The sequence below is a fragment of the Accipiter gentilis genome, chromosome 23, assembly GCF_929443795.1.
Source record: "Accipiter gentilis chromosome 23, bAccGen1.1, whole genome shotgun sequence".
NCBI lineage: Eukaryota > Metazoa > Chordata > Aves > Accipitriformes > Accipitridae > Astur > Astur gentilis.
In genome coordinates, this window is record NC_064902.1 from 18,910,794 (window position 1) to 18,935,168 (window position 24,375).

Here is a 24,375-nt window from a genome sequence, read left to right on the forward strand (position 1 = left end):
AGCAGCTCACACAGCCATCTCCTACACCATAGCCCACATCTACAGGAAAAATGAGTCTGTGGCAAACAGTTCAAACTGCAGGCTTTTGCTAAGGCGGCTGACTTTGGCTGAAATGAGGTAGAGAGCCCTCACGCAAGCTGACCCACGCAGTCTGTAGAGGGGAGGAGCAGCTCCCATTCGGAGTCGGTCAAGCAGCTTCAGTAACTGCAGGCTTAGCATCCTCACACCCACGCTGTGAGAGGAGGAACTGAAATGCAAGAGAGATGATGAGAACTCAAGAATGAATAATGAAGAGCCAAGACACTTGGGCCGTTTCAGGGCCAAAGCCAGAAGAGTATTTAGTAGCAGTTCTTTTATTTCAGACGAAAAGCCCGATCCATGAGAAACGTGTGTTCAGAGGGGTGGAAGTAAGAGCTCAACTTCAAGGCAAAACACTGCAAATTGAAACAATTATTCAACATTGAAATCAAATAAAATTATCCCCTCACATTTTACCCTTCTGAGCAGATAAAAAGTTCTCAAGGAGAACGTTTCCTTCAGTTTCTCTCCTGCTTAAAAAAAATAAAAAGATTAAGGGACATTCTAAACCCTGAGTAATCTCATTAATGGTACAACTGGCAAGATTAACAGCAAAAATTAAACAATTTCATTATTATTTAATTGCTTTAAAGGATGTATTGCCTTAATATTTATAATTGTACTCTTAAGACTAATAATCTTGATTTGCCACCTCCCCATCACAAACCATTTCTCAACTTACCCAACTTCCACAGAACTTCACAAAGAAAAAATTGAAAATACAACTTGAAGACTTCTGAAGTAAAAAGGAAAGACACCACGTGCATCCATAAATTATTTTTTATTTCAAATGCAGCTCTCAGTTTACATTGTACGTGAAACACAGGCAATCCTGTAAGCATTCAGGATTGGCAATGTACATTAAGTCTCAAAACTACATTCATCATGCTGATGCCAATGTGCCAGTTAAACACAGATTCTAAACTTAAACTGGAGACACACACAAAAAAAAAAAAAAAAAAAAAAATCAGAAGTAGCAAGGAACAAGATTCCTATAGCCTGGTAGGAAAATACAATGTAGAGCTATACCCTGCCTAAAGAACAAGTGGCCCAAAAGTCTCATGGATGCCCTCAAATTTCAATTTCTAGGCAGATGGAAATGGCCCAGACCCTCTTTAAGAAAGTCATGAGCCAGATCTCTGCTGTTGTCCAAACTCTCCCTCAGGATTTATTGGAAAAATCCCATTAATGCAACCAAACCTCCTTTTGCTGCCAAGATAATTTTGTGACTATTTGTAAAGCTAAATCAACCAAAATAGTATTTTCATCCCAGTAATGTTAAGCCACAAAGGCTGAAGAATATGTTGGCCATCGACTGTTGACGCTGCACTCAAATTTAGTGAAACTGGTGATTGTTGGCAGGGTATTTTGCCCTTGTATTAATTCCCCACAGCCTCTCCTCCACGCATTCAGGCATATGTTCGACCACTTGTTTTAGCGAGTCCTAACATAGCTTGAAAGAGAAGCTCCTCATCAGCTGCTTCTGTACAAATTCAAGCACATGCCTGCATTCACACACGGGCTTCAACAGCATCATCTGCAGTGCAGAAAGTTAAACATATACCAATGTTTTCCACAAACTAATCTTAAAATGCCTGGCAACAAAGCCATCAGCACAAGATGACAACGTTATCTCTGAATGTTTCCCAGACAAATAAATCTGAATATCAGTTTAGACCTCAGAGCATCAGGTTGTCATGGCAGGAAAAAGCAGACATACATGACTCTATGCAATTAACAGTGTTTAAAACATTTGCCTCTAAAACCTGGTAAAGCTATGACCAAAAATTTTACACTTCTTTTTTTATTAAAAAGCTTTTTATTAAAAAAATTATCAAATATCTGTGCACAGTTCATAGTAAAATGTCTTCTTTATTTTGAGTTTGTTTCATTTGAACTCAGAGATTTCACTGACTTAAGTTTCATACATTTTTTTTCTTTAAAAATCCCACAAGGTAAAAAAACCACACACACACACACACACACTACAAATACAGGAAACTGCATTTCTCAAGGGCTTTTTTTTTTTTTTTTCTCATGCCAAGAAGTGCAATTTTGCTTCTATGGTTCTTTAAAGTAAAACAATACACTGCACTAAGAATTGCACCAGCTACACAAGATACCTTAAGGTATCAGCTATATCTAGGTCGTGAGAGATCTATATAAAAATTATGCTTACAGTAACTCATCTTTACCAGTATAGGCAGGTCAGTAAATGCACCTACACTCTGTGAAATTGCGTATGACTGTTGGAGAATGGAAGTCAATAATATCTACCATTATACCAGTGAAACGTTTACATTTATTATAACTGTCTTGCTTTTGCATACAAACGTACGCTCTGCTTCAAGCCACTGAGATTGTATGATTATACTGCGAGCCTATCATGGGAATACATTCTCAAAAAAATCCATAATTTAACACAGAACTCTGTTTTTTATCTCACTGAACTTGATTCTTCCACACATCCTTCTGGTCCCACTTAAGACAACAGAACTACTCCCTTTTTTTTCCCCTGCTAGAACCAACACGTCAGCTCTGAAGGGAATTTTATAAAGAACTCTGCTTTGGTTTAATATTTCCTTCACTGAAAACAGTGAACTATGCTACTGGCTTTGGAAGGATTTTCAAAAGTTTTCTAGATTGACTCTTTGACATTTTGAGAAAACAAGAATATTAATAGATTAGGCTTTTAATGACTCCAAGAACAAGGTTCCTCATGAGTTCATTTCCTTTCAGCTGCAGCTGAAAGACACCGTATGCATCTTATCATTTGTCATAAAAAACTACAAGTCCATTCCCTTTAGCATCCTCGAGAAGACTCAAGTTTTATTCCAATTTGCTCATTTTTCCCATTGCAGACCTGTTTTATGTGAAAAAGTAGGAAACACCCAGATTACCTGATATTTTAAGTATTCACTCAGGAAAAGATTTACCTGCTTTGAGATAGAAGACTGACTAAACCTACTGAGCAGACCTGTGATATTTTAGCATTTAAAACCAGAGGGAGAAGAGTCAAAGTTTATATTTAAATGCAAAAACATAAGACATGTTTTTCTAACTTGAAAACATTTCTAAAGCTGTAATAGAAGTCTGCAGTGTCTGTTCTACCAAACAACAAGAGTTAAAGCTTGCTTAACCACTTCATTCTTACAACCACTATTATACAAAGGAAGATCTTCCAACCTAGAAACAATACAGGGACAAGCACAGCAATAACATGGATGGTGATGGAAAGGAACTAACAAGCCATGCTGGAACCACTGCATCATGTAACTCGGCCACAAATGACATACCGGGCAGTATCTTACAATAGGAAGGCAATTCCTATTCAGATTTTTACTTACAGGTACGGGACTATAATATAAAAGCATCTACCTTCTTAAAAAGAGGAACTGAGGAGCTCTGACAGGCCTCATTCATTCCCAGAGAGACTATAGTGAGAAACCAAGCTGTAACACTCTCCATCCTCCAGCATTTCCTCAAATAATAGTAGACATAAATTATTGCAAGATTAGTATCTACCCCAGAAAATCTTACATGAAATGGATGGACATATCAGACAAGTATTTCAGAATGTGGAATGTAAAAATACAGTGCAAAAACCAAAAAGAGTTCTGAAAAACAGTTTTTACATATCAAAACCTCCCAGAATTAAGGAGAGGGTCAAGGTATGGTGCTAAGAAATGGTTTGACAAGTTAATAACGGGACATTTCCCTCGTAGAGGTTTACACGTTTCACACCAGCATTTTGCTTTATGTTGTTACAATATTTTTATGGAGCATTACTTAAAAATAATATTTCAGTCAGAAGTCAAATTTAAAATTCATCATGTTTTACCCTAAATGGCCACTTGGAATGCTGTGAAACATGATTTGCAGCCAGAAGCACCAAGTACATAAATTCTTCCACATCAAAGGAGTAGTTTGTAAATTTTGGATGTTCTCCCAGAGTTGGGTGGTGTCCCTAGAAAAATGAAATAAGACCTTTTAGACAGAAAAAAATTCAGTACATCTTCCATTCAAAAAGCAAGAAAAAAAATTGAGCATCTGCCATTTTAATTTATTATTTCTGATCCACTGATCTGCTCTGAGGCAAAGAAGTCAGCAAAGTAACTGCATAACAGCAATGCTATGGATGGCTTAGATTAATGGCCAATTAATTTCATTTCTCTTCTTCCCTCAGTCATTAATATCAAATGATTTCTTACTCACAACAGGGAAGTTAGTTTGGTCTAAAGAATGAAAACTGTATTTCAAGTATCACAACATAGATAGGTAAAACAAGTTAACCTTTAAATGCTTCAAGTTACAGCACCCACCCTTCTAGCAGTGGCCATCATTACCTGATCTTGAGGGAATACTTTATTCCTTTTTCGCCAAGTGATGTAGTGAATGCCTCTCAGCCTTGCCAAATCCAGGTAACAACGTTCATCTTCACAATTGTATCTAGGAGCAGGCAGAAAAATCGTATTTACCCGCAGAGATTGTACTGAAGTTTACCAGGGTGAAACAGGAAAAAGAACCCCAAACCTTCAGGCCAAAATGTCGAGTTCTAAGGCTCTGAAACCACGGACAAATCTTACTCCACTGAAAACAACAAGGGCCAGCATCTGTTCTTCAGATGCAGCCTAGGAGGCAGTTTGAGGCACACCCGCATGTCAGGCGTGCCCCTGTCCAGGTGCAGCAGCTCTTGGGCATGGGTTTCTGAACTTACCTGGAGACTGGACAAAATGCTCTCAAGCCAAGATTATGCTGCAAAGCACCAGCTCCACAGCCTTCCCACAGCAGAGGCTTTAAGCAGAATTTCCCAGGATGGAGAATTCAGTGCTCTTCTCAGAAGTGTGCAGCATTTTTGTTTAGTTCTATAGAACTGGGGTGCCTATTAACAACCATACTTTGCAACAAAATTTGGCCATGAAAATGATCTTTTAGTAAGGCCTGTTGCGATAGGACCAGTCATAATGGTTTAAACTAAAAGAGAGTAGATTCAGACTAGATATAAGGGAGAAATTTTTTACGATGAGGGTGGTGAAACCCTGGCCCAGGTTGCCCAGAGAGGTGGTAGATGCCCCATCCCTGGAAACATTCAAGGTTAGGTTGGACGGGGCTCTGAGCAACCTGATCGAGTTGAAGATGTCCCTGCTCATTGCATGGGGTTGGACTAGATGACCTTTAAATGTCCTTTCCAACCCAAACTATTCTATGATTCCATGAAAATATGTTTAAAAGGAAGCTACTAGAGAAATTTAGGTAAAACAGAATGACACTCAGCTAAGCTTGGCCAGCAAGCTGGTGCTCATGTCCTGAGCATAGAAAGGAATATATAAATAACCTTCAGGGTGTTCTTTAACACCCTGGACATGCATCCTATGTAATCAATTCACCTGCATCACCAAAATACCATTAAATCTCTGACTCACCAGACAGAATCTAACCAGTGAGGCTTTCTCTTTTGTTGCCATTTTCTCCAAGCAATTGTTGACAAGGCTGCATTTTATTTATACCACGGCATCTTAAGAAATCACAGGCTAGACCTGTAGGATATAGTTACACTATATTTTATAATGAAAGCTTCCTCACTTTTGATTCCCAGAAGAAACTGCCAAAAATAGTCTAGACGAGGATGCAATATAAACATTCATAATTAACTACTAGCAAGGGAAAGTGCTTCATTAACACATATGAACAGACATTAGCAATTGTGGTATAAGAGAGAAAAGACAGAGAAAGAAACTTACAGTTCAAAAACAACAGCCCAGTCTGGTAGAAAGAGCAAATGGGTAAGTCCAGCTCCATGCATCCCAATGAATATATCAGAGTTGTGGGTAATTCTCAATTGCTCTGAAAATTCAAGTTCCCTGCAGACAACACAACAAAAATGGTGATCTGGCATGCCTATCCATCTCCGCAAGAATTAGTTACATGTAGAAAGTGCAAAATTAACTTAAGGGAATACTGAAAGAAAGAATTGATTTTTCAAGGAAAAATACTAAGAATCACAAATGCTGCAGCCAGCAATAACTCAGCATGGAATTAAAAGAAACACAGACAGGTTTCAAAACTTCACAAGAGTCTGTTCCAAAAATTTGAACTTTTTTTTTTTTTTTTTTTTACAAGTTAAAGTTTTTGTAAGTTTGGGGTTTTTTTTACTTGCCTTTAAAAAAAATAAAATTTGCATTACCTCCTTTAAAAAAAAACCAACATGAAGGACCTAAAACTGTTTTTAATGTAACATAGAAGTATACAATTCCCACCTAAAGGTGTGGATACCCAATCTGAACTTATGCATAGGGTATGAATCAGAAATAAGGAGACCAGGTCTTTTTCAGCTCCTGGAACTGTAACTCTCTCCCATCCTTTGACTGTAAGCTCCAAATAAAGTAGTCTCTTTAAATAACCAGGTGTTCCCTGGGCACACAAGGAAAGAAGGGCCTAAAGGTACTTAATTGTAAGAGAAGACAGACAACTGGAAACGGAAATTACAACAGGCTTCTTTTGTGTATGAACAATTCGTACATTAAAAATGAAAAGAATAACATCCTCTCTGACCATTTGGAAGAGAGTAGCAAGAAACTGGCTTAAACCACAACAAGAAAGTTTAAACTGCTTAAACTGCTGCAAGGGCAGACATCAGGGAAACCCTTCTAACTATGATGACATTGATGCTGGAGGATAGCTGTGGAAATCTGTAATGCTGAATGGTACCACAAACAGTTTCAACAAGCACAGGAACTGTGGAACTACCACTTGGTCATGCTTTCAAGTGGGACGGTCCAGATGCCCTCTCAAGGGTATCCACCCTCTTTTCTATTACTAGACTGTTCAAGTGCTTTCATTGACAAGGGAATCAGAAGGAACTCAACTTCCTCACAATGTCTCTGCTTTGGTCAAAACACTGATCTTCAGTTTCTCACTCTTCCTGCATGATCCACGACAGCACCATTGAGTAGATGGGAGCTGCTGCCATTTGGCACAGGCATACACCTCTTGGGAACTTTTTCTTCAAGCCATTTCTTACTGGCACAGTGCCTACTACATCTGGGCACCACAAATTGCCCTCAGGTGGTGTCTTCAGGGGCCACCAGAGCAGCAAATAAGCTGAGTTATTACTCATTACTAAACTAAGGGTCATATAAAATATGACACCAGCATCACACAAGAGAAATCCCTGTTGAACCGCACTTAGTGCGGAGCATTAGCAAATCCAAAAGGGTGATGGGAACACAGCTGGTTCGGGGAGAAAGGAGGAAACAGAAAGAAAAGTAATTTCAAAACTTGCTTATCATACAGTAGCTTTAACCTGAGCCTACTAACTCTAGAGATTCATTCCCAAGTAGTGCATCATAGGATGGAAGTGCTTAACTAGCTCACCTACCACTCCCTCAGTAACATTCTTCCTTCCTTACCAGTTCTTGGATTTTGCAAAGGTTAGACATTGGGGCGTACGTAGCTTTGCCTGCAAACAGATTTCACCAGCCATAGGCAGCATGAGATCACACTAGTTTCTTTTACCAACTTACGTACTTGTATTTGTAGTCTACCACTTTGACCTCCAACGTTGATACTGTTTTCAAAGCACTTAAAAGCTAAGGAGGAAAAATAAAAAGACAATGATTTGGTATTCTCCTTCAATTAATTAGTCCCCTGCACTCCTGATCATTTTACACATTCCTTCTCCCTACCAGGGAATTACGACAAGTGAGACAGAACATATTGTCACTGAGACACAAAGGAGCAGTTCCCCTCTTTTTGTGCCTTCCCACCTCAGAGACATACATTATTCCTGGCAGAGCAACCCCTGGAGGGGAGACTTAGATCTCCTGCACTTTCACAAAGGCCGCTGTTGCCTTCTACATGCTCCAGGACCCAATCCTAAACCATTCAGACTAGTAGGAGTTCTGTCAGGAATAGCGGGAAGATGTGGTTGGATTTCCAAAAGATATTCCAATACCTAAATAAGCAAATTGGTAGCTAGAAGGATTTTCAAAAATACCTTACCTAGGTCAGACTCCTACTCAAATGAGAAGTGAAACCAGGTTAGAGCCTGGGCTTCTAACCTAAAAGGGCTTCTTCTAAGTCCCCAACCCATAGCCAACAGAAGACGGAAAACGAGCCAAGTATTTTCTTTTACAAAAGTGTAGTAAAGATAAGATTAACTTCTCCTTTTCTGTCATGTGCTCATTACCAGAAAACACACAGTAGCAGCGTAGGCATGCACTGTGGACAGCCTACCAGATAAGGCACAAATCTAGCTTTCTACACTCTGTCTATTCTGCCACTGAGCTATTACATCAAACAAGTCTCAGTTTCTCCCTACATAAGGTGGGGATGATAATGCCAATTCATTTTTGTCAGGCACTAACAGCTAAGAATGAAGACAGGTATGAAAACATCAGATGTTATCATTTTACCACACAGAAGCTACACCATAAATCCATTAAGTTGCATGATTCAAAAATGTGAATCAATATGAAAATTCATTAAGTTTTGAATGCACGTACTCAGAGACAATAGCTTATGCATTTTAATCTGCAAGCATAACAAAGGTTTTTGTTAGAGTCTTCAACACTGGGGATGCTAGAAATAAAAGAGATAATCTGAAAGCGAAATAATTTAATTTTATCAGAAGCACTGCAGTGTCTGTTTGTTAAGAGGAAATGCTTTTAGTATTACATCTGTAGTCTTCCACTGGATATTTAAAAAGGGCAGCAAGGTTCAGTGTCTGGTGTACAGAAATGGAGACTGGCTAGAAGACATATTAGAAGAAATTAATATTAGCATTGAACATATTTGTCCAAGATTTGTCAGCAGGTAGATGTCTCGGCTGCTCCTGAAAAAAAAAATAAATATCAATTCAATGAGCAAAATTTAACTTCTGATAAATTTTTTTTAAAACTAAAAAGGACCACACCTCATTCTGGTTTAATATTTTCCGGTAATCTGTACTGCGTGCAAGTATTGTGACTCGAATTTTCCCATCCTAAAAAGAAAGAAGCAGCAGTGTATTAGCTATGAAGCAGATCTCACCAAAAAAAAAAAAAAAAACCGAAAACAAACAAACCAAAAAACACCCCCACCCCCACCCCCCCAAAAACATACATATTTACTTCTGGCAATTATTTGAGCAACTAAATATGTTTCTTCCCCATGTAACAGATGATGTAACCACCTTAAAATTCACATCATATTTTCCAAAAAATTAAAAGTGTCAAAAACTTTGTGAAAGTTTGACTATTAACAAAGAATAAAACATTTTCTGAAAGATTTATTTTATTCAGTACAAAAGAGCCTTTGTATTACACATTACATGGAAGTTTTTGAAAGCAGCTTTCAGGATGGCTTGAGCACAAGATCCTTGGAAAAAAATAATTTACTTCTATAACAGTTCCTCCTTTTAGCTCTTTAAATTAATTGGACCCACAGGGGTAAGTGTTCCAAGTGAAATAAAGAGATTTAACTGCATGAGTCCCATTAGTGTCAGCAGGAGAAGCATAACTAAATGCCTGTGCAGTGCCTTGAATGTGTGCCCCTCAGCGATAATATGTAGGCTACTCTCTAGCAAATACTTCAAGAAGCCCACGACTGCCGTATCCATCAATGCAGCCATTGCAACAGTTTGCAAAAACTACTGGTGTGTACAGCAGAGAAGCCCAGGGCCAGGCAGATGGTACTGGGCAGAGATCGGAAGGACCAGATTCAATCATTTCCTCCTCTGACCTGAGCTCAGCAGTAACTATGAGGATTGATAAGAGAGCAAGCTCACTGCATGGCTCTGTGGGATCCCCTCTACTGGACCCAAGGACAGCACCTTGTCAGTATGCTCCAGAAGAGACCAAGTTCCATGGATCTTGCTTAACTAGGAAGTACACAAAGGCCTTGAGCACAGAGAATAGAGATGAGGAAGAGGTCCTAGGGTTGGAAAGAATATGTTCTAAAGCCTGTCCTATGGAAATAGGGCACGAGGGCAACTTTCACAAACATACACAAATGTTTGCTGAAGGCCTTTATAGAACAGGCTGACTTACAGGAAAAAAAAATCCCAAGCATCACAGGAAAGGACAAAAAGCGCACGATATGCCCTTATTCCCCACTGAGGCCAGCTTGCTAATGCTGTTTCTCTAGTAAGAGCCACCAGCTCCATTTTACAACTTTACTATTCAGCTATCATACCTTGGGTCCTTCTTGTGTGATATTTAATCTGTGTAACACATGCTGAGAAAATGCTCTAAATAGCCCTGTACCGTGACAACCAGAGATCTGAAATTAAAAAAGCAATTGTTAATACAAAAACTTATTTTGCTCAGAAAACCTCTCTTTGTGATCAGCCTTTTGCCATTCTTGTGGAACAAAAGCCTAGTATCATGCACTGTGCTAAACATGTCACTATTCACTGCAACACAAGTGCCACTTTCATTTAGAAAGAAATATAACTGTCTCTACAGTGTTACAGCCTGAATGCATGAGCTAATACCCTCGGGAAAGTCTGTCAGTGTACAAGCTCTTGTGCTCTGCAAAAATACCAGTAAGTTCACAATGTCCACCCATTAAAGAGAAATAATACGCATCTCATGAGCTGTGACACAGGAGATTGTACACAACCAGTTCCTATCAACCAGCTAAAGTAACTTCAAAATCATAATCTTTAGGGAAGATCATTTCATTTGGAGTTGCACAGACTTCCAATGCAGTACATTTCATGATAGCTGAGCTAGGTATTTGAGAGATTCATTAGCTCAGATTTTATACTGTCACACACACATCTAGTTAACACAGTGGACGGATAAAAAGAACTCACCAATGGTGTGTTATAAAACAAGCCATATCGCATTCGAGGCAGTAATGAGAAGACTGCTTCTTTAAAGCATACCTGCAAAGCAAGATCACAAGAGGTTACACTGCACTGCTACCTTCCGCTGGCACATTCCGTGCTCATTCAGTGGGATCACTGCTTATAATGAGCTAGCAATTACATGCTCCTGTCAAGAACATCCTCACTTCCTTCACTGTGCAAATGAATAGAACAAAGACAATCCTGATCCCAAAAGAGCTCTCACTTAGGATGCTACAGATGCAAGTGTGGGAAGAGATAAAAAAAAACCACCCCCAAAACAGAACAAACATGAACCAGTTAGAGATTAGAGAGTTTAATACAGGCTTTAAGGGATTTAAGAGACTAAAATGAGCTCTGAATGAACGGGTACATTTTTTGGTGGGACTAAAAATTTTTTTAATGATAAGCAGCAGGTATACTAACAGTTGCAGGGGAAGATAAACACCTCAGTAGGAATCAGAAGACTTAGAAAGACAGTACCATCTGAAAATCCTTAACTTCAGCAGTGGGTCCTACAGAATTGAAACCAATACCTACATATCACCTCTTAGAAGACACAAAAGTTAGGTCCATTTATATAAAGCATAGATATGCCACAGAATTAGGTTACAGCTCTATCTCTTGTTTGTAAGGTAGAATACTCATATTACGCAAATTAAACATGCATGGAAAGTATTAGTGCTTTCCTCTGAAACACCCATATCCACAAGCGGCTTGAGAAGCCACCATATTTACTACCTAGTGACTATGAATTAAAAGAAAATATAAAATTCCATACCCTCTTAGAGTCAAAGGTTTTCAAGTGTATAATTTCATAGTCAGTAAATGCCTTCCATGTCTCACTGAACAGGTCGCCATAGCCATATGAACTCTAGGAGGAAAGGAAAACACACAAGGGCATAATGATTACATAAATGCATATAAAAACTCTCTTCATGATTTACCAGTACTATATAAAAGTTTTAACATACAATTAATATGCACATTGCCACCATGACACCTAAGACAGCCCAGCACAGAGCACAGACATTACAGAACGCTGAACCCTGCATTTACAATGGCAGTTAACTCAAATTACCTGTCAGGTAGTTAATTTTTAATATAACAGGTCTAGATTGCTAATTCACAGAAAAGTTCTTCAGTGGCAGATTAGACTTTCTGAGTTAGGAGCAAGGGGTACCTACTACTTTCCTCAGAGACAACAGAACACAAGTTAAATTTGAAGTTACAAACATACGGATGGTAGAAGGCATGAAGCTCAACTTCTGAGACTAAAAAACCACCTGGGAATTCAAGTGCAGCAGTAACGTTTGAAGTAAAAAGTCACAACAAGCCTGTTTCACATTTGCCTCTGTTTTGGGATCATCACCTGTATCACAAATTGAAGGCAATGATCTGATCTGATGGAAGAAACAGCCAGGAAACTGTTCTGCATTACTTTGACAAACTACCAAGATGTTTCTCTACAGGGCATTACAAAACTTCCCCCTTTGCAGCAATGCTCTGGAGAACCTTTTAAAAATAATCTATTCCCCTCAACATTGGCCTAGCAGCAGGGGCTCTTGCCTTCAAATTCGTAACATTTTCTAGACATTTGAGGGCTAAGAGTCACCATCTCTTGCTCTTTGAATGCAAATAAATATGACCTCAGTAGTCCTGGTGCAGATTCTCACTTAAAGCTTCCTTTCAACTCTGGAGCTCGTTCAGGCTGCTTGGAAAATTATATGGAAACATTCTCAACAAGAAATTTGAAAATAAGACTATCAATGACAGCAGAAGAGTGCAGACATCTAGTGAAATGTAAGAGAACCTAAAGGGTGCCAGATTTCCTTCACTAGAAGAGGTGCTTCCTTCCCTTTCCCCTCCTTCTGCCATTAAGTTTCAATGAATTTTACAATCCATACTACTTTCTGGCCATCTGTATTACAAGAACTGCTCTTCAAGATTAGAAGTAGAGAACTGATCTCCAAAACTGAAAATACTACTTTCTAATGCTATCTGCTCTCCTTAAAAGTGCTTTATAAACATTGCTTTCCTGCATTTGCAGAGACAGCCTACAAATCAACACCCAGTAGATTTCCTACTCGTTTTCTGCTTTGTTTAACCCACATCTAAGGGCATTACTGTTTAATAAGAATAGTGCACTGATTCTACAGTAGCTAATGTATGGCCAAATCTAATTACATCATGGAAAAGAAAGAGAATAAATAATAAGCTCAAGTCCATCTTTTGATCAGTATGGACAGTTCAGCAGTTAGTTGGTGCCATCATCTGGTTGTACATGGTAATGAACTCAAGCAGGTCGAGAGGTTAGGACTTACTTAAAATGATAGTACTGTGACAGTACTTACTTCGAATGCTATATTTGAAAGAGTTATTCGATTCAACAACAAGATATAAGACAAAGAGTTGCTTTTCAAAGTAATTTACAATGCTGTCTGACATCTGATCTTTTTGGAAAGCCATCAGAGCTGGATTAATAGGTCCCTATATAACATTTAGAGAGCTTGCTTATCTGGCAGGTGGGTTTACTTTAGCTTTCAAAATGTAAAATAATTAGAAAAAAGGGTCTCTTCTAACCAAAGAGGTTTCTCATTAAATAGCACGCAGAGGATATTTGCAGTTCTGTATTGAATATTAGTTGTCCTAGCAGTAAATATTCAGAAAGAAAACCCAGTATATTATGAGAAGACGACAGACATGGGACAGTATCATAGTCAAGAACTGTGTTATTTCCGGACCTGATTACACGTTATCTGGCATTTTACAAATTGCCTAGTTTTTCATTGTTTAGTTTAGAACTCTCCTACACAACTGAAATATTGGCCAGTAAAGCTAATATTACTCTCAAACACAGTCACGGTTTCAGCTCAGCAGTGCAGCAGAAATAGCCCAACTTAAAAATTTGGTTTATATGTCATCATGGCATTCTAAGAGGTGATTGAGAGAAGGAACTGCAAGAAGGCTATTTAAAGGAATTAAGTATTAGAACCTGTTTTGATATGTACAAGGATTTCATTTAGTAGTTTTCTTTATTACAGGCTGCACCTTACTGATTTAGAAAGATGCAAGGCTGCGTTTCTTTTTAAATATAGAAGAAACAGTTTTGAGTAAATCTACATCAATATTCTCAGAGAAAAAACTCTAGAGAAAACAGCATGAAACATTCAAATGCTACACATTAGAAATACAGATCATGTTATTTTTGAGGTGACACCAAAAAAAGGCATAATTATGTACTAGCAAAAGATGAGCTACAGAGTAGTGTTCAAACAGCACGTGGTTTATTGTGGAAAATCTGTTCCCTGACTATTGTTCATGTGCCTGTATTGACAGGATCCAAAAACTTACCAGTTCCACATGGCTAAGCCCACAAGAAAGCTAAGGATTGGCTACTAAAAGCTTTAGAGCCTCTTTAAAGCAGAGATACAACCGATTACAAATGTTAAAAGCACAGCAGACTTACGGTGTCCCACATGACTATGTTGACATCAGTACTGAAGGAATTATTTATATGCTGTGTAATATAAAGATTGACGAAATCACAGAAGTGATGGTACATATTAACACCTGAGAAAGAAAGAGTTGTTAGCAAAATACTACATTACTCGCTCCACTTTTATTGGTTCATGCATTTTCTCCTTAGTAGTATCCTGCATTTTATATTAGTTTTCTCCTGCTTCTGACTGAATGCTTCTCATACACCCTAAAAAAGGTATATAGGGGGAAGGAATCAAGGTAAGAAATCTGAAGTAAAATGTGTTTTTTTTAAAAGTTCAGAGAAATTAGAAGAGCAGCCATAAGAAAAAGATACGTTTCACGTGCTATTTCTCATTACACTCTGCAGCTGCTTTCTGAATTGTATGAAAGCAACTACTGCTTTAACAATAGCTAGTTAGACATAGAGGAAACTTTAAAAACAGGCTTCGGCACTGATCTTGGTTCTGCTTTATTAGGGTTAAGGGAAGCTCTGTCTGCAGGACTGCAAGACAGAACTTGTACTTGCACATGAGCCAAAGCCCAAGTAATTCCTCAGGTTTTTTCTCAGAGCATTCTTGTTCATTCTTGGTTTCTTAAGCTAATACCTTGACACCATGGTGCATAAAAAACTACCATGAAACAAAGGAGGTAACGTAATCCAGTTTTCTTGCTAGTGAAGACCAGATCCCAGTTTTGGAACGATGTGCACACAGCCCCTGTTTCTAAACTTCTGACCAAAAGGAGCTGCCATGATAGGAACTAGCTGCCAGATTTCCTATACTGCTCAAACAGCAATTTCCCCCCGCTTCCCCTAAAACAAAGGAGCTGAACAAAATCACCTTCTGACCTACAGCTAGACCACCCTGCTCAAAAGTACAGATTGACAGCACAGCAACTCTTCCACAGTAACCGTTCAGGGGCCTGCAACAACTTAGCCTAAAATATAAGATACTGGCCTGCAGGGGAAGTTTACAGTCGCACTTTGTCACAGGGTCAGAACACAGCAGACAACTACCCAGTTTAAACCATAGGTTACCCCACAGCAGCTTGTTTGTATGTCTACATCCTGAACACTCTCTTTGATTAACATTTGTCTGTAAAACATGCTGCATGAACAAAAAAGTTGGTGAACTTCAAAAAATGTCAGATACCACTAGCTGATTCCTAAAGATGCTTGGGTGCTGCCCCTCTTCAAATACCATTTCCTCTTCCATATCATTCAATATGCACAGAACCCTCAGTTACTGAACACATACTACAAGACACGTACACCCATACCTTGTGTTTCATGGTATGAAACCTGTCATCCAGAAACAGCCAAAATCAAAGACTGCACAGAAAGGTCTTTGGCACAAAGTCAAAGACTGTCAAAACACAGTCAAGAGAATGACTGTGCAAGGCAAGTGGCAGGAAATTTTTCTGATTTTTTTTTTAACCATCTCTGGGAAAATGCAAGATTTTTAAATTTAAGTTTCCGAGTTCATCAGTGGAACTACAGAAAAAAAGGAACGAAAAAGTCATATCATTTTTCAAAAATAAAAATATATTACAAGTGAACTTGACAATCACAAAGGCATAATGTAGATGGGCAAGTTGGATACGGGCTCTTTTTACTACAGTACTGCAGGAGAAAAAAAACTAAACTAAAGATACCAATTACCTGCATCTAATTTCATGAAGTATGTTGGCTTTTCAATAACAATGTCACACTTGCCATCTTCTAGGGGCCTGAAGTTTAATGCAGTAAATGTCTGGAGTTCTGCAAACCTACAAAGATTCAATCACACAGAACATGTTTTGTCATTAACACACTTAAACAAATGTACTTCATACATCTAAGATTTTGTAACTGCTCATCCAGTCCATTTGATTTAACGGGACTGCTGAAAACTGATAGAGTCTGACAATCATTTTAATGATTTGAAATTGTAATGGAAGGTTCTTCAGGTTATGAGCTTCAAGAGGTTAAACACTGCCTTTGCTCTCAGGAGCGAACAGCATCTTTGATCTACAAATCAAGGCAGTAGAGATGTAACAAAGAGCCTTAGAGCCTAGATCTGTGGGTCTATCCAACTTGATCTGCATTGCCAAAGACACTTCAGCAAGATCTTCATGCTTTGGTCAGAATAGTGAATGTAGATGCAATATTTATTATTCCTGGATATAAACAAGGATAAGCAGTTGAGATGACAATAGCAGGTAGAGAAGAAAAGTCTTTTCCTCCTCTGCAGCTATTCTTAACCAAAATTGACCATCAATGCAAAATGAGAAAAAACGTGAGAAAAGCATAAAAATGAATTCCTTTATGGGCCTTAATGGCTCAAATTCCTTCGTGTTTTGCCAATTTACTGGCAAGGCAGCTTTGAAGTGCTAACATGCAACCTGTGATACTTAACCAGCTACCACAAAGCACCCTTTGCACTTCCTACTCAGCCTGTAGACTGTTGTCCATTTTACATTCCAAACACAGGCTCCCTGGGAACACCATATGAATATATATCCAGATCGGGCATTGCATTGGCCCCAACATCACCAAGGACTGTTTGAACTAAGACACAAGTACAAACTTCAAGGCATTTCGCAACAAAACAATCGTCTCCTTCTATAAACAGATTAGGCATAGAACCAGCATCTTGTCCGGAAAACATCTGAAGGTTAGAACTTCAAATTACAAAACATTTTCAGATCTTTTGCTGCTATAGATTAGGCAGGACATAATTACACATAGCATAGTTTAGAACATTCTGCATAGATTAATTATCAGAGGTACCTAATATGAACTCTCAAATTGACCTTAGAAAGGAGCAACTATTTCCTCAGTATGCTGATACATAAGCCTTGATCCACACAGCCGCTAATGCCAATGAAAAAAATAAAAAAAGAATTAGTAAGTGAACTTGGAAGCAGCCTTGAGAGGTGATTCTTACCAAGACTGCAAAGGGCTCTTGCGTTGACCTTCAGCCAAAAATGCTTGAACGTTGAGGGTGCAATGACCTCCAATTTCTCCCTTCTGGAAGAAGTCTTCTTTGAATCTAGTGCAAATTAGTAAAAGTCTATCAGCTTTTGTGCTACAAAGTGCTCTGCAATCTCAATTACATACTCAAACCAGTGCTAGTTAGTTGCAATTCAGCAAGGTGCTTCATACATATTTAAAACCTGAGTATTTAATTCAGAATAAATCAAGCATTTCCCACAATTCCCAAATAAAGATAGTGGCGTCCTTGGAGTTCTACATGGCAATTTAGAAAACAGCACTAACCCACCCAGAATGTTATTAGGAATCATTTTCACATACTCAAATGAGTAATTTAATTAGATTTTGCTACATGATTACTTACAGAAGCATCATTAGTTGGGTTTTTTGTTTGTTTGTTTTTAATAACAAATTCTCACTGAAATTCACCTCAGATTTCACAACCCAGTTAGTAACCCAAGAATTTCATACAACATACAAGGAGTGAGGTGCAAGAACAGGTTTCATGAAAACAAATTGCCAACTAAAGCACTGTCTAAATTAGCTTTTAGGATAGACTGAGAAGATGACAAAACCCATTCTGAAGGGCATCAGCATCACAGTCATGAAACAGCTCTTTTCAAGTCATGTGGCCAAGACACTGACTTCAAAGATAAGGCAGAAGGAAAAATGCATGATGCCAGAATCAGTAGCATGGGGTTTTTTTTACACAGTTTTCCAATACGTAGCATTTTAATTTGGGATGTGGGAGATCCAGGTTCAGACCTCTCTTCAGTCTCACTGTATCTAAAAATGTAATTCCTGGTTCTGGCATAAAGGCATCTAGCACAGGAAAGGTCTTCTCGGTACCTCATACAAAAACAATTCTACTTTGCACGTGACCTGATCAAGAAAGGATGTGACCAAAGACACAGAAAAGCCTTCCTCTCTTCTGTCAGAAGGGAGGGTTTCAATCATCCATCATCATTCCATAAAACTAAAAGCTTAGGTTTTCAAACAACCTGTACTGCTGACACCAGCAGCAGCGGACAGCAATCAAGAGGTGTAGATCTCAACAGGACTTCAGCAACAAGTCTCTGATCAGCAGTAAAGCCCATGGCAACAAGCACACCAGCTTTGTTAAACAAATTCTGAAGTCCTTTTCCCTGCCATCCCTTGGTTTTACTATAACACAAGCAAATCAGACACCTGTCATGGTTTCTTTTTACAGTTCGTAAATCAAGGTACAAGTTTGTGGCTCTGCAATGCTGAAGGTACTGAGAACAGGTCAGAGACGAATCTCCCTGTTAAGAAAAGAACAAGTAGGATTTCATCAATAACAAAAATTGCATTTAAATACAAGTAAAAAGTATCATATCTATCAGAAATACTTACTGTTGCTGCAGGCTTACAATGGGTTTTCATTTCATTGAGCCTCTCTTGAATGTAACCAAAGTCAGCTTGTTTCCAGAATATTTGTTGGGCTGTCTCAATGTCACTTGCCCTGGTATATGAAGGAGAGAGGAAAAAAAATCAAGGTCCCTTGCTCAAGTCTAGTAACAACTTTAACAGATAACATTTTTTTCCACTGAAAGTGGAACAGAAGAGCCAGCTAGTTACTTTATTGACATTTAAGACACAAAACAGGAAGCAACTTATCAGCTGCATGCAAGTGAAAACATCAATGACAATTTAAAGCTATTCTCCCGTAAAAGGGTATAAATTTTTTTTAACATTTTTCCTCTGTTTTTAAAGCTAAGAAAGGAAATCCAGAGTTATTTTAGGAATCTGAATTCAAGGCTAAATCAGAATAATGAAAACATTGTGGCAGGAAGCATTTCAAACAGTATTTTTTTCCTTAAAAAGTTAGATTTTTTTTTTAAATTATGTTGAAATATGTATGTTATGTGTAAATACACATATCTCGACAAAGAATCATCCTTTAAACTCTATATCACAATAATGTTAACTTCACAGCTAATACGAAAGTGAGCACTACACTTTTTTTTAACATACTGTACTTTATACATTTAAAATGAAACTTACCATCCAGTTTCAACATAATCACACACTGGGTAACTGAACCTGTAATCTGATTTGCAAGATTTTTCATAACCCCAGCAGGATTTTAGTTTCTTCAAGTATTTCTGTAACACAGAATAACTGAATCAGGTTAGGCAACTGCAAAAAGGGAAATGACTTAAGTTAGTTGTTAGCTTATAAACTACCTCTTGCTAATAAATCTTTCATAAAAGGCTTTTGGTTTGGTCTGTTTTCAGAGTTTCAGAAAGAACACCCAGATTCTTTATGCACAACAGAGGCTTCAAAGAGGACACGCATGCACAGCAACATTATCCTTGTCTTTAGTATGCCTGTTCCAGGACAACCACTTTCCTGACCCAGTAAGTCGGATTCCAAAAATGTCACATCACTGATAGATATAGATAACAAAGCTAAGCTCACACAAAGCACAGTGCTCCAGGCTGAGGGTATGACTGCTCCTCAGGCAAATCTGGAAACATTGGCTTCTGCAGTGCTGTAGAAAGCCAGAGAAGAGGGAGCGCAGCTCCCACCCCCAGCTCTACGAAGCAGCTCCAGCCTGAGAGACACTAGAATTGCTCCCCAGCAACATGCAGCCCAGACCTTCCGGTTCACTTTCCTTGCTTCAGGTGAATGAATTATGTGCAACCACAGGATAAGATTAAATCAGCATTTCATTGATTTGCCTATACTTTTGGCACTTCCGCAAAAGTACTACAGCATGCTAAAAATCACAGGCCTAGAAATTACTAGCTGTACTTAGTTCAAACACCTTTTACAGGCACAAGAGTCATTCAGATTAAGAACACCATTTCAGCTCTGTAACAATTAAAAGAGGGGGGATAAAAATCTTGCAAACCAGTACATTATAAATCCAGTCTTGCGGCAGCATCAGATTCAGGAAGAGCCCTGTACATCTATTTCAAGAGCAAGAATTCCAAATCCCGGTGGAACCCACTAACTGGCAAGAAGACCAATTCGTCACCATCTTTAACTGCTATGACTCCAAGAACAAACCACCCCAACATTACATTTGAACAAAAAAATAAAAAAAAAGCAAACCTACTTTATATGGGCAATGAGAGTCTTGCTTACAGATGCCAGTAATATGCTGATTATTGTGCAGAAAGTATGGAATATGCTCATCTGGCAAGTTGATAGCTTTGTAGCTATATAATGGCTCTTCTGGAATGTTTTTGAATACAGTAAGATTTTCAGCTTGGGAATTCGCCAGAATTTCTTGCAGTAGCAATCCAAACACGAGCAGCATGAACATGGCAACCTATGAGTCCTGTAGTTAAAAAAAAAAAGAAAGAAAAAAAAAGACACTTAACACATCTGCAGCATAGCACATTTCCAGCATGCAAGACAATATTCAGCCAAAGTCAGTCATATAATCAAAGAATTTGTACCTGTATTTCTGGGTTGGTTTCTTTTTCCTATGAAAAGTAAACTTTCACTAAGAGACTAGACTGCACTACCTCAGGATTATCTTTGAATCATTAGTCATTGAGGGTTATTACGCACTACCAACTCACAGTCAAACTAAAATGGGTGTGTTTACTTTAGCTAAATCCCAAGAGATCCTGAGAGTTCAAATGTGCAAACTAAGTATAGTGTATATAATATCCAGACAGCAGGAAGAAAATGTAAAAGTGTTGGGGGGGGGGGGGGGGGGGGAGGGGTGAGGAGGAATTTTAGTTTAAAAATAAGTATAGAAATAATACATTCTCCACTTTGGAAGAAACTAACCATTAGCTGAAGGCAAACTAGGCGGTCATAAATGGTGAAACTTAAGTCTGTTTCAGGATGTTTGTTTTTAGCAGATAACATCATGTTAAAAAAAACTTTGAATACCAAGTTATATACTTCAAATTATAAGTACAGGCCCACACATATCTGCATACTCTAAAGCAGACTTGATACCTTTCTGGTACTACAACCTTCTCTTCAAACACCCCTGCTTTGAACCATTAAACTTCCTGAGGAAAATAAAGGATGGCCTGTATCTAAAAATCCTTTTTTGGCATTATAATTTGCCAAAATTTGCATGCTTGCTTGTGACTGAAGCCTTTAGCAATATTCATACAATACAAGTAGTTTTACCTGTTTGGTTTGAGGAGATTCAGATCTGCTTCAGATTTCCCAAATACACAAACCTGGGGGGTTTAACACAAAGCTGAGTTACAAAACACGTCCTGCAAAAGGAGGCTTCCTCAGAACACAGTCCTACTTCTTGAGGAACATTCACAGCAACGAGAGCAACCTTCCAACGGCCTGGGAGCGCGTCTGACCCATCTAGGTATTCGGATCCCTGCAAGAAAGCGCTTCCCTCTCCCTATGGCACGCACCCCGGGAAGCGCTGGAGGGGGGTGGGATTTCGGCAGGATCACACCGCACCCCCTCCCCAGCTCACACCCCACCCTTGCGCTGCGGTGCCCGGCTCCCCACACCGGCGTCGCCCCTCACCCGTCCCCCTGGGCCCCGGCTGAGGGTGATCCCTCCCTTCGCGAAGGCGCCCGACACCCCGGCGCTAGCGCCGAGTCCATACCGGACCCTGAGCCGGACTCAGCCTCCGACCCACGCTTAGTCCCACGCCGGCCGAGCCCGTACCGGCCCCGGCCCCCGGCCTGCCCTAGACCCGGCGCAGACCCTCTGCCCGGCCCACAGCGAGCCCCGTCAGGCGCCGCTGCCCCGCCCGAGCCACCCCCGCGGCGGCGGCGGCGGCGCTCACCTCACGCCCTGAGGCCCCAGCGGGCACCTCGCCTCACCTCAGACCCGCCGACCCCGGAGAGCCCCGCGGCCCACGGAACCGGCCGCTCCTCCCGTTACGCGCTCGCCGACGGCCTTAATCCTCATGCCGCCGCGGCAGCAGCTGCCGCCTGTCCGGGGCTGGGGAGCGCTCACGGCCCGGCTCGGCCCCCACCAGGCTCCGCGGGGGTGAGTGGGTGGGTGGAAAACCGCCCGCCCTCAGGGCGGCCCCCGCCACCGCGCCCCTCCTTCACACCCGCGGAGGAGCGGGGCGGGCGGCCCCGCCACCGCCACACCCCGTCCCTCACAGCGGGGAGACGACCGCGGCCTGAGGGGCTGCCCGGGGCCCGCCCTCCACCTGGAGGCGGCGGCGGCGGCGGCGGCGGGATCGCCGAGCCGGGCCGGCGGAAACCGGGCGGGTGTGGGGGGGACGGGACGCGGGTCGGCCTCCGCTGCCCCGGCGGGGAAGCCGTGACGGTGCCCGCCAGCCGGCACCTGCCCGGGGAGGGAGAGGGAGCAGCCCCGCAGAGGCCGTGAAGGGAAAGCGGTGCGGTAGCCGGCGGCGCGTCTTCCCTTCCGCTGCCGGAAATAAAGCGCTGCCGCTGTATGGTACCGGGAACGGCGTCCTCAGGATGCGGAGGAAAAAAAAAAAAATTTAAAAAAAATAAAAAAAAAGGGCCTTTTCCTGCCGCCGCTCCGCAGGAAGCGCAGCCTCCGGGCACCCCATTGTCTGAGGCGGCCTCTCACACACATACCCCGGCGGGAGCCCCGGGGTTCACACGGCGGCCGGTCGGGGCATCGCCTTTATCGGCGACACACAGCGTCCTTCAGGGTTTGGCCCCGTTCCTGCTTCGGCAATTGCCGCGGGGGGGGGGTGGGGTGGGAGGGGGGGTAGGCACTAATTGCTCCGGTAAAGCCGCGGGAGAAGGGCCAGCAGGCAGGGACACGTACCTGAACATCCACATTAAACCCATTACTGCGGCGCACTTACAAATAAACCAGCCTCCTGTACCGAAATAAGACTTTTAACTGGCGTTTGTAACTCAAAATTCAAACTGCATTTGACATATTCTAAGTTTCGCAATACTTTCATAGCACTCGGTTTGTACACCACCCCACCCCCCTCCCAAAACTAGTTTTAAGGCTTTTCTCAAGAAGAACCAGAGCACACTCCTAGCACAAAGTTTTATTTTACCCTGACCCATGCTTTTTACAGTTTATACACATTTTACAACTAGGAACCAAGGGTTCCAATTTCACCGAGACAACCCATTTAGTTTCATATTCATGATCATTATAGCCCTTAGTAAAACATAGGTAGGTACCTAAATTGCAACAAACTTGCAGTAGGACAAAAAAATTAATAGAACTAACCCTCTCTCTCATGTAGGGATACCTCGGATTTTGAACATCACCTCCTGCGTTCATAAAGGGTGCAACAGTGCCCAGAGAAGCGAATACCACTTCTGTTTAAATTTATGCAAGTATGAATAAATGCTCTTTAAATGCCTTCCCGTTACCTTCCATAGCCCCCTCTGAACAGTATACTTTGAGTAAGAGCATTTCTTCATACTTGCATATGCAGTGAAAATGAGGTATGAGTTAGTTGCTTTCAGAAAGAATATTCTAAAATAATAAACAGAAGTGGACATTAGTATTCTGACCCAAGTGCTTTCATTCTGCATGTTACTTTTCTAGGCAATCTCAGTAATAGCAACGAACTTAAGGTGTCCAAGCAGACATTAAACTCAGTACTTCTTCACAAGACACATACAAGGTTTGTATCAAAGATGACCAAAACAGAATACTTTGTTACCTTCCAACAGCCACTTTGTTTTCTAAGGCTTTGATGATTAAGACACAGCAGGCCATCCAATTCTCATGTCATAGTAAAGGTTGCACTAAGTGGGAATAAAGAATCAAAAAATAGTCAATACAAGTATTTACACCTACTTTTGTAAAATTTAAAAATCTAATGCTCTGACAAATGCTTTTATATCTAAAACAGTTCATGCTGACTGCATGTTAACATTTCCCATTTACCTAAGCTCTTCCTGAAAACCCAAAATAGTCTGAGACATACTCGAAACTGCACCTGTGCCAGCCCTTAAGGAGTAGCTGCTACTCACACATTACACAGGAAATGTCACTTTCAAAAGCACTGGCAGCAATAGGTCCAAATAAAAGTTCAAAGAATTTTTTTCTTTTTTTTTTTTTTTTTTTTTTTTTTTTTTTTGAG

The 24,375-nt window shown here is 40.4% G+C and overlaps 1 protein-coding gene across 5 annotated transcripts; it reads right to left on the reverse strand.

The window, feature by feature from the left end:
• Positions 1–844: 844 nt before the first annotated feature.
• Positions 845–24,359, reverse strand: EOGT (EGF domain specific O-linked N-acetylglucosamine transferase). 5 transcript variants are annotated; one of them, XM_049826855.1, is made up of 18 exons: positions 23,953–24,359; positions 21,492–21,544; positions 20,452–20,676; positions 19,392–19,492; positions 18,741–18,849; positions 18,555–18,649; positions 17,320–17,424; positions 16,053–16,159; positions 14,379–14,482; positions 11,691–11,783; positions 10,877–10,948; positions 10,252–10,338; positions 8,993–9,061; positions 7,606–7,667; positions 5,820–5,939; positions 4,425–4,527; positions 3,920–4,045; positions 845–3,559 (listed from the first exon to the last, which is right to left on the reverse strand). In XM_049826855.1, the coding sequence occupies exons 3-18, from the start codon at positions 20,659–20,661 to the stop codon at positions 3,494–3,496; spliced, it is 1,629 nt and encodes a 542-aa protein (XP_049682812.1). In that variant the 5' UTR covers positions 20,662–20,676; positions 21,492–21,544; positions 23,953–24,359; the 3' UTR covers positions 845–3,493. The 5 variants fall into 5 exon arrangements, with proteins under 5 accessions (XP_049682812.1, XP_049682810.1, XP_049682809.1 ...); XM_049826853.1 differs by lacking the exon at positions 23,953–24,359 and adding an exon at positions 22,120–22,780; XM_049826852.1 differs by lacking the exon at positions 23,953–24,359 and adding an exon at positions 22,157–22,779.
• Between the last annotated feature and the right edge of the window lie 16 nt (positions 24,360–24,375).